Below are 10,974 nucleotides of genomic sequence, written 5' to 3' on the forward strand. Positions count from 1 at the left end.
TGCTTTATGTCAGAATCAGTTCCTTGGTGGTCTTTGGGAAACTTGAAATCTGGGCATAACAGGCAGAGGCATGGGGGGGTAGGAGGCCCGGGGGTTCATCAGAGACAGAGTAGGGAGCAGAAGAGGCAGATGACAAAGTACACTGCTGAGGGGAGCAGCTGGGGAGACAGGTGAGGTCTGCTGCACCATGTGGGTCAGCTCCCTGGCCAGGGATGAACTGGTGCTTCAGTGGTTGCTGATAACTTCATTGTTACATTGTGCTGAGAACCCTGAGTGCCACCAGGGAAGCCCCTAATGGCACGTTTTAAACTTAAAACAGGAGTTAAAAAAAAAAAAAGCAGTCAAAATAGAGGCCCTGTTTAATGAATTTATTTTATGCATACAAGTGACATACCATAGTCACACTGTAATTTAAAAGTAAGATTGAATCAAAGAAGCTTTCCCATTGTACACTAAAAGTAGACTGTGTGGGGCCCTCCCTGGTGGCGCAGCGGGTTAAAGCACAGCACTGAGAAACTAAAGCCACTTCAGCATGAGTTCGATCCTCGCCCCCAGAGGTGACCCACATGGCGCGGCAGACCTCCCCTGACCCGCCTTTTGCTCCCCTCAGCAGTGCTCTTCATCACTCGGTCTGTCCTGTTCCCCACTCTGTCTCTGGTAGATCCTCTCACCGCCCCTGCACCTCTGGACTGTACCTCAGCTCTGTATGCATTAAAAAAAAAAAAGTAGATTGCGTGGACAGGCGTGTTAGTTTCTGTGGGTTATAGGCGTGATTCTTCCAGGGTCAAGAGGCTGTGTCTTTAGAGCCCTCACTGAGTCTGGTGTCATGTCCATCAAAGTCCTGCAAAGTACAGCAGGGGGACAGTTGCATCCTGGAGGTGACAGAACGCGATCCCTCGAGTTTCCAGGGGGTGTTATTCGTCCAGGCGCGCTACTGACAGCACTGACGGAGGGCACTTTTGGGACATAAAGCCCTGGGCAAGGAGGCGCCAAAGGATCACGGCCCAAACGATGTGGACAGGAGAGGCAGAGCCTGGGGCGAGGAAGACCTCCCGCTGGGGCAGGCCAGCACGCGGCTGCCACCGGCCCGGCCCTCTGCAGGCGGACGTTTGTGCGCGCGCACCAGCGACCCGGAAAGGCTTTTGCCTGGGCACTTTTGCCCCACTGTCTTGCAATGCGAAGCGGACATGGATGCCCCAGCCTGCGACGCAGGACTCACCGGAAACCCCTCCGCGATCCCGCCCCCCTACCCCACCCCCCACTCCTCACTCTCCCCCACCCTACTCCCGAACCACTCGGTGACCGCCCCCGGCGGTGAGGTCACGTACAGTCTTCTCGCGATGCGCCGAGATCGCGCGCGCCGCAGAGGCTTCTGGGACGCGTGGTTTTCCGGGAGGCAGCGGCGCGAGGTACCCGGAAGCTCGTGCGTCTGAGAGATGCTGGTGCTGAGTGGGCTGCGCCCTCGGTCCAGCTCGCGGTAGCCTGCAGCCTAGGGCGGGGCTCTCTGCGCTGGCAGCTGGGAGGTCTCGGGCGGGCAGTTCCGGTGAGGGCAGCGGCCATTGTCCGCTCGCAGCGACCCAGTGCATCAAGCCCTCCGAGGTGCGGGTTCGGGACGTCCGGCGGGTCAGGGGCGAGACACCCCCCGGGCTTCAGTGCCCGTGAGGGCCTGCTGAGGGTTCGTGCAAATGTGGGACCGGGAGGGCGCCGGCGGGTCTCGGGCTATGGCCCCGGGCGCAGGGCACGGCTGCCACCACCTGCTGACCCAGGGTCTGCCCGGGCGGGGCCTGGGAGAGGGGAGGAGGGTGCGCTCACCTCACTGCACTGAGTGTTCAGCGGGCGAAATGTGGGAGTGAGTGTGCGCCGTGTGTATTCTCCAGTCATGAAGCGTCTGACAAGTTCCTGGACCAAATTCAGTCAATATCGCAGAGTTTAAGTTTTCTCATCGTTTACAAAAGAAATCGGGAACGTGCCTCGTGGCGAAGATTGAACGAGCACGTCTGTAACATTGCTGGGTTTTTGTTCTACACCCCCCCACCCCCCCATCAGACTGTCTCTTGCGTAGAGGTTAGTTGATTTACTCAGAGCCCACCTGGTGACACATGGGAGCCCGGGACAGTGATCTTCAGTCTCCTTTTTCACGCAGGCGTGTCACGGAGCTGCAAAAGAAGCCTGCTTTCTGGTGACCACTTTACTCCTGTTCTTGCTGCCTTCTCAGCACATTGCCTTTCTGCCTGGACGAAGACCTTGTTGACTATTGGGAATTGCTAAGTCATGTTCCAGGTAAGTTGGTATCTCCCCAAAGCTTCCAGAAACACTTTCTTGTCAGGACTCTGTGGAGTGTTCACTTTCCTTCTCGTAGCTGTTTCTGTCAATGAAGATCGAGTAGGGACTGATCTATCATTGCTGTGGTTATTGGAAAGAATAGACAACAGAGGATAGCAAAACTATCCTCTCAGTGCTCCTTTTTTCCTTCCAAATTTTGCTTAGGCACGTCCATAAAGTCCTGAGCAAAACTTTTTTTATTATAATGCACAGTTGCATTTGGAATTTAGGTAATTTGCTTTGTGGTTGTCAAAATTGTGTCCTGTGGTATGGGTGAACCCATCAGTCAGCCTTTCCAATTGAAGTTAAGACCTGTTTAGGGTTCCCTGATTCCCCCTTCCTCTTCCAGTTCATTCAGACACTCTAGATGGATCAAAATAGATACAGAAGAGATACAGAACCTGTAGCTCATCACTTCCACCCTGGTCCAAGCCAGATTCTCGCAGGAACTTTGTAGCTCAATTCTTCTCTTCTGCCCTTACCCTCTTCAGTCTTTTCTCACAGATGTCACAGTGACATTCTTGTTAGGTAACATCATATCATTCTTCAGCTTAAAACTCTTCAGTGGCCTGAATTGGGAACACAGAATTCAGAGTCTGAGTCCTAGTGATGGAAAAAGAGCAGTTAGGTTTCTCTTACCTCTTAATGTGGCTCCCTGCTCTGTCTTCGTGTTCTCTGTGTGCTGCGGCCTCACTGGCCTCCTTGGAAGTTGCTCAGCTGTCGGTTTGGAACATTCTTGCTTCCAGATGGAAACAAGCTTGCATTGTACCTCCTTGATCTCTCTGCTCAGTGGCTCCATAGAGCCACTTGCTTTCCCAGCAGAGCTTCCCTCAACTCCTGTTTAAAGCTGGAGACACTTCCTTTCACCTTTCACAACCCTGCTTCCAGCTCTGTTTTCTGTCGGGCTTGTCATTCACTAGTGGATGGGTCACGTGTGTAGTACGTGCATCTGCTTGTGATTTGTCTCCTGTGGGTAGGGATGTTTTTTCTTTTTTGTTGACTATTTTATTTCAGTTAATGGTACCTTGCACAAAACAGGTGCTTAGTGGATAGTTTGCTTCTTTTTAAAGATTTATATATGCATACAAGTACTGGGGTGGGGAGTGGGGAACAAAACAGGCAGAGCAACTGAAATACACTGCTGAGGGCAAGACAGGAGAGGTCTGCTACGCCATGTGAGTCAGCTCCCTGGCTGGAGATTGAACTTGTGCTGTAGTGGCTGGTGATAGCTACCCCTGTGCTCCCAGGGAGTCCCCACTTAGTAGATAATTGAGTGAATAAATGAGTGATGAAAACATGGGAGGTGGGAAGGTGAAACCTGCTTAGAAAACATATGAGTGGAGGGTGTGTGTGTTAGGTAGAATCTGGTTTCTAGGAAAATTATATAATTAGTATTAGAAAAAAATTGCTTAAGTAAAAGCTAAAGTGAACTGCCAAAGTCGATCTAATTTATTTTGTAAACACTTAGGAAGATTTATCTAAGGCTAGGTGTACACTGACATGCAAGACTTCATGATCTAGTGCAGTAACATGAGAACTCTGAGTGCTCGGGATGTTCAACATGTGTGCTATTCATACCTGTGTGACTTTTGGGTACTTGAGCTGTGGCTAACCTAACAAGACATGGAATTGGTGGTTTTATTTAATTGTTAATTTGAATGTAAATTTGTGCAACCAAATATGGCTAGTGGCTACTCTGTTGAACAGTATAGGCAGACTGAAAATTAAGAGATCATAAAAAGTTAAGACAGGCAGTTTTGGGCCTCCCTGTGGTGCAGGGGTTAAAGTCTCAGTGCTGTCAAGCTGTGGCCAGCCACTGAGGCCTAAGTTCAATCCCCAGCCAGGGAGCTGACTCACATGGCACAGCAGACCTCTCCTGTCTGCATGCTACTCAGTAATCCACCTGTTCTGCTCCCCACTCTGGTGAATCCTCTCACTTCCATTACCTCTGGCCTACACCTCAATTCTTGTATGCATAAATAAATAAGAACAAATCTTTGTTTTTCTTTTTTCTTTTATTAAAAAGACCCAGGCTGTGATTGAGTCAAATGATGTTGCTGTTTCAGGTGACATTCAGTGATGTGGCCATTGACTTCTCTCGCGAAGAGTGGGGATGGCTAGATTCTACTCAGAGGGATCTATATAAGGATGTGATGGTCCAGAATTATGAAAACCTGCTCTCCTTAGGTAAGCATATACCCCCCTTCACCCCTAACAGGGGTGATCTTCCTTCTGCCACTCTTAATTGCTGGAGATTTTCCTGAGTAAATGGCTGGATTTTTGTTTCACTTTCCTGAGGAAATGTATAGCTCCACTGTGCCCTGCCTGAAGCTTGTCTTCCCCTTTCAGTGAACATCTTTTGTCCCTCCTTTAGTTCCATTGCTGATATCAGACTCTCTTTCCTGAGGCCCACAGCTTAAACAAGTTCTGCATTTTTTTTCTAAGCAGGTCTTTCCATACCTAAGCCTTCTGTGATCACTTTGTTGGAGGACGGGAAAGAGCCTTGCATGCTAAAGAAAAAACTGGCAGAAGGTATGTTTCTAGGTAACTTATGGTGAACCAGCCGGAAGAAAACTTTGTTCAAGATGCTTATAAAAATGTAGAGATACTTTAGAATATTTAGGGATATGATCTTCAGAGATTCCAAATGTTGTAAAATTAAGGGTTCCTTAGATTTGAAAATGACTCTTCTGTCACAAATGATCTTTCTATATTTTTTATGTTGTTTAATCAAAAGCGGAGATTTTGCCACCATAGTAATTCAAGTTGTCATTTTCTTGAAATGAAATAAGGTTAAAAAAATTTTTAAAGTTTTCATAAGGAAAAGTGTACTGATGGCTTTATACTAACGAGAACTGATAGCTTATTAGAAAATGTTTTCTGCTATGGCTGAACTTCAAAGATCGAATGAGAATCTTAGTGTCTGAGGAACTAAGGAAAGCATAAAAGGTTTTCTAAGAACATTACTTTCTAATTTATTTTATTTATGTATACAGAACTAGGGTAAACCATTGTGCATAGTAAATGATATGATTTCACACAGACACTATGTAAATTCATGTAGTATAAACCTTTGTACACCATAAAGGATATTTAGATTATTGTTTTTTTCTTAAGATTGATTTACTTATGTATACAGAACTGGGGTACAGGCTAGAGGAACAGGGGCAGTGAGAGGATTTACCAGAGGGAGTGGAGGACAGAACAGATAGACTGACAAAGTACACTGATGAGGGGAGCAGCGGGTGAGACAGGAGAGGTCTGCTGTGCCATGTGGGTCAGCTCCCTGGCCAGGATCAAACTCCTTCTGAAGTGGCTGTAGCTTGCTAGCTTCTTAGTCCTGTGCTTTAACCTGTTGTGCCACCAAGGGAGGACCTAGATTATTGTTATTTAAAAAAATACATATTTATGCATATAAGAACTGGGATACAGACCAAAGGTGCGAGGGTTGGGGAATTCACCAGACAGAGTGGGAAGCAGAAAAGGCAGGTTGAAATACACTGCTGAGGGGAGCAGTGGGGGAGAAAGGAGAGGTCTGCTGTACCATGTAGGGGCAGCTCTCTGGCATAGAATCAAACTGGTGCTGCAGTGGCTACAGATAGCTACATAGTACTGTGATGTAACCCTTTGCGCCACCAGGCAGGCTCTAGATTGTTGTTGTTTTTTTAGATATTTCATGGATGTCTGTAAATTCTCATTTCAAGCATATTAACCGAACAACAAATTAAGATTAATTGAAAGTTGGAGAACCTAGGCAATGAGCAAAACTGGTCTTTTATATCAGTACAAGCAGAAAATGTTGGTTTGAAATCCAGAAGTTCTTCCATATTTTCTTTCTGTTAGTTTCATTCCCTCCCCCCCCAACATTCTGATTGTATTTAACCCGCTTTCCTTACTATATCCTGCCTCCACGATAAGTGTGTATTCTCTGTGTCCCATTTGAACTGTTTTTGGTAATTACTTCCTATGAGAGTTTCAGGGACTTTTTTAAATCTAATTTTCCTATATCTGCGATAGAAGTTTCTTATCAAGGAGTACAGAAAAAAAGCAGCACTTTGCTTGATATATTTCAGATTGGAAATCAAGGTGGGAAAACAAGGAGTTATCAACTAAGGAGAATATTTATGATGAAGACTCATCCCAGACAGTATTAATAGAAAAATCTGTAAAGCAAAGTCATGAATTTTCAAGTGTAAACAATGATTGGGAATATGTGGAAAAGTTGGTGGGGAAGCATGAAAATCTGGTAGAACATTTTAGTCCAGTGACCCTCACTTTTAGAGAAAGTCCCACTGGAGAGAGTTTTTATAAATACAACACATTTAGACGCATCTTTCACTTCAAGTCTATTCTTTCTGAACCTCAGATAATGTCTGCTGAAGGCAGATCTCATAAACATGATACATTTAAGAGGACTGTACCCAACAAGTTAGTTATAAGAAGCATCATTGGTGGTCAGAAAGCTTTGAAATCTAGTGAGAGCGTTGCTGGTTTCAGCCAGAGCACATCTCTTCCCCTTCACCAGACTCATAATAGAGAGAAAATCTATACGTGTGGGGAATGTGGGAAAGCCTTTGGCAAGCAGTCAGTCCTGAATCGCCACTGGAGAATCCATACTGGAGAAAAACCCTATGAATGTCATAAATGTGGGAAAGCCTTCAGCCATGGCTCATCCCTTACGCGGCATCAGATCAGCCATAGTGGAGAGAAGCCTTACAAATGTCTTGAGTGTGGGAAGGCTTTCAGTCATGTCGCATCCCTTACTAATCATCAAAGCACTCACACTGGAGAGAAGCCGTATGAATGTATGAACTGTGGGAAATCTTTTAGTCGTGTTTCCCATCTCATCGAACACCTGAGAATTCATACTCAAGAAAAACTCTATGAGTGTCGAGTATGTGGGAAGGCGTTTATTCATAGATCTTCTCTCATTCACCATCAGAAAATTCACACTGGAGAGAAGCCTTATGAGTGTAGTGAATGTGGAAAAGCCTTTTGCTGTAGCTCACATCTTACTAGACATCAAAGAATTCACACTATAGAGAAACAATTTGAATGCAGCAAATGTCTGAAGGTCTTCAGTAGCCTCCCATTCCTTCTTCAGCATCAGAGTATTCATACTGAAGAAAAACCCTTTGAATGTCAGAAATGCAGGAAATCCTTCAACCAGCTCGAATCACTGAATATGCATTTGAGAAATCATATTAGATTGAAACCTTATGAATGCAGTATATGTGGGAAACCCTTCAGCCATAGGTCATCCCTGCTTCAACATCACAGAATCCATACTGGAGAGAAACCCTATGAATGTGTCAAATGTGGGAAGGCCTTCAACTGTAGTTCCAACCTTACTGTACATCAAAGAGTTCATACTGGAGAAAAGCCATATAAATGTAATGAATGTGGGAAAGCATTTAGCAAAGGCTCAAATCTTACAGCCCATCAGAAAAGACATAATGCAGAGAAACCCAGTAGTGCAATAGTGTGTAAAAAGTCTTCAGGCCATATAAATCATACATGTGAAAAAGCATGCCAGAGAGAAACTGTGGCATAAATGTAGTATTTATGAAAATACACATCAGCCATAAAGCTACATCAGAAAATTTATACTGTAGGAAAATCTTTAGAATATACTGAATATTGGACCGTCTTTAGAAATGGTTTAAGTGTTACTGTCCATCATAGTTCATGCTCTAGAGAGATAACGTAGAGGCAATAAATAAACCAGTATTAATCCCTTAATTGACATTTAGTAAATCCACATGGGAGATAAACTGTATGTGTAACAAGCATGAAAAAGACAGTAAACAACATGAATCTCTCATAAAACATATAGTTCACCATAGAAACGCTGTATGAATATAAAAGTTGTGGGAAGTTTTTCAGTTCCAGTGCAGCCCTCATTCTGAAGAATCCACACTGGAGGGAAATATAAGGAATGTAGCAAAGTTCTTAAGTTTCTTGCCAGTGAGGAGATGGTTAATACTAGAACAACTGTGTAGGAATTCTGTGTAAATCTTTCTTTGCAATGATGACATTTATAAACAGTTCTATAGAAGAGCAAATAGCATATTATAAATCAATATTTTTTTTTCTTAGTAGCTGTTGGTAGCAGTTTTATTCAGGAGTCCTACATAGAAATTACCGTTAGCTAATGGGCATGTCAAAATACTTGGTCACCATGGATCCAGTAAATGTTGCAAAATGGAACGTTAAAGAATACAAAAATGGTGTGAATGAAATTTTTGGTCTAATAAAGTCATTTTGTATATAACGAACTTTCACTGTGACACGATATTTCCTACAATTTTATTTTACTACTTGTGAAGAATTAGTATCAGCCTTCCTGGATAGCCTTGGATGGGAGATAACAAACTAGAGGAAAGTAGTGCAATGACCTCAATGCTAACAATATCTTTTGTTTGTGTGTGAGAATAATTATCAGTTCATGTCCAGTTGGCTTAATTCACACATAATTTTTACCAATGTTGTGAGAATATAACCAAGAAATAACATGAGAGGTCATAGTTTATTTATTTTAAATAAATAAAGACTTATTTATTTTATATATACAAGAACTGGGGTATAGGCCAGAAGTACGGGGGGTGGTGAGAGGCTTCTCCAGATAAAGAATGGGGGAGCAGCAGGTGGGCTGGGAGAGGTCTGCTGCACCCTGTGGGTCAGCTCCCTGCCTAGGATCCAACTCATGCTGCAGTGGCTGCGCTTTGACCCCTTGAACCACCAGGGAGGCCACCAGAACAGGCTTTTCTATAAATATACTTTTAAGTCTGAATCCTAAAGGATGAGTACTAATTATGCAGCTGTGTGCGGGTGCATGCCCTCAGCATTGGGGGACACTCTGGACAGAGCAGACAAGTGTGTTTTGTGATGTTTGCTGCAGTGGGGCTCCTTCATCCAGGGGCTGCTAGTTCCAGTGGCTTTGAGGCTACTGGCAGGATCACTAGTGACAGCAGCAGTCATCTCCCCATTCCTGGATCATGGTCACATGGGTTTACCTTGAAGTCCGTAGTCCAGAGCTGTTCCCATTACTTCAGCCTGTTCATCAATTTTGAAAGCATTTGTTTTCTGAAATAGATGTCCTAAAATACGTGAGTTTTTATTTCTTGCACTGAACCTTGGCAGCCAGTTACGTTTTGTGAGGAAGATGGCGTCACAGTTTGTGAGGGTTAGGTAAGAAATGGAGTAGTCGTTTTGCTTCCCATGGCTCCTTACAAGTTTAGCAACACTAGGCAGTGATTTGGATTGCATAGACACTTGCAAGAAGAGGGAAGTCACAGGCTTATATTTCAGATTGTGTTTTTTGACTTGATACTTGCAAGTGAAATAATTAAAAAGAACATTCCATCACTGGTACAGTAATTGTGTGGCGTGAGTGATAGGGTTTCTGGCATTAGACAAACACTGCACTCTAGACCATGTGCTACGTTAACTGAAAGCCGCACATAGCAGTTCTCAATAGAGCCAGGTTTGCATCAGGGTGGTGAGTTTTTTAAATAAGCAGAAATTTATCTTTCCTTTTATGATGAGTAATGAGATTCATTTTGAAATTTGTAAAAGCTGCATAATACATAGAAAATACAAGAGTCTGAGATTTATAATTGAGGAAGCATGGCATGGTATCAAACAGTTTAACAAGGTGTATAACTGCAGACATACAGTTATCGCTCTCCCATGCTTTCCCCTCTCTCTCAGACACACACAGAGTTGTGGGATAATGGCAGTAGCTTTCTACCATTCTTTCTTTCCCTTGCTCTACCAAGCACTAGTACTACAAAGATAATCCCCCAGATTTTATTTGCTTTCATAGCATCTTATTACACTGAGAGGATTCATCCAAATACTCACACTTTGTCACTTAAAATGCTTGAGGACACAAATGATAAAAGTTTGCATTTCTTGAGTGAAAGTGCCTTCACAATGACACTGAACTAGGAAAAGAAAACCAGAATTTTAAATGACAGTGAAGGTCTTAAGACAGCAATAAGAACATATTACTTTGTTATGGATAATGTGTCACTGATGGAGAGTCATGCTCAGTCCCACCTGTAACCATGTCTTGTGCATCTACTGTGGGCCAGATAAATAAATCAGAATCCACAGAGTGCATGCCCGCATGTGTGTGTATGCAGAACATAAGCCCTGGGGTCCTATAGGCTTGGCAGAAATGCGAGGTGCATGTATCTTGGGTTTGTGTGGCCTTGGACAAGTTATGGTACTAAATTTCTGTTTCTGTGTAAAAATGGTGGTGGTAATGGAGCAAGGGGTTAAAGCGCAGCACTATGAATCCAGCCACAGCTATCTCAGCATGAGTTCGATCCCCAGCCAGGCAGGTGACCCACATGGCGTGGCAGGCTTCTCCTTTTTTGCTTGCTGCTCCCTCAGCAGTGTACTTCATTTATCTGCTTGTTCTGCTCCCCACTCTGTCTCTGGTGAATCCTCTCACTGCTCCCGCACCTCCAGCCTATACCCCAGTTATTTATGCATAAATATGTAAATCTTTTTTTAAAAGTGGTAGTAATGCTGTCTTAGAGGATTTTAATGAAATTAAATAATTGACATAAGATGCTTATAATGGGCCCTCCCTGGTGGCGCAGTGGGTTAAAGCACAGCACTAAGAAGCATGGTTCGATT

General features: G+C 44.1%; 1 protein-coding gene across 4 annotated transcripts; it reads left to right on the top strand.

The window, feature by feature from the left end:
* The first annotated feature begins 1,409 nt into the window (after positions 1-1,409).
* On the top strand, positions 1,410-8,894 carry LOC101624513 (zinc finger protein 181). Of its 4 annotated transcripts, none has more exons than XM_012730523.1 (5): positions 1,410-1,599; positions 2,144-2,280; positions 4,389-4,509; positions 4,768-4,854; positions 6,396-8,894. In XM_012730523.1, the coding sequence occupies exons 2-5, from the start codon at positions 2,272-2,274 to the stop codon at positions 7,874-7,876; spliced, it is 1,698 nt and encodes a 565-aa protein (XP_012585977.1). In that variant the 5' UTR covers positions 1,410-1,599; positions 2,144-2,271; the 3' UTR covers positions 7,877-8,894. The 4 variants fall into 4 exon arrangements, with proteins under 4 accessions (XP_012585977.1, XP_012585980.1, XP_012585978.1 ...); XM_012730526.1 differs by having other exon boundaries at positions 4,771-4,854; XM_012730524.1 differs by lacking the exon at positions 1,410-1,599 and adding an exon at positions 1,608-1,675.
* The last annotated feature ends 2,080 nt before the right edge of the window (positions 8,895-10,974 follow it).

The sequence above is a fragment of the Condylura cristata genome, unplaced genomic scaffold (genome assembly GCF_000260355.1).
Source record: "Condylura cristata isolate star-nosed mole 26May11 unplaced genomic scaffold, ConCri1.0 scaffold00028, whole genome shotgun sequence".
In the NCBI taxonomy this organism is placed as follows: Eukaryota; Metazoa; Chordata; class Mammalia; order Eulipotyphla; family Talpidae; genus Condylura; species Condylura cristata.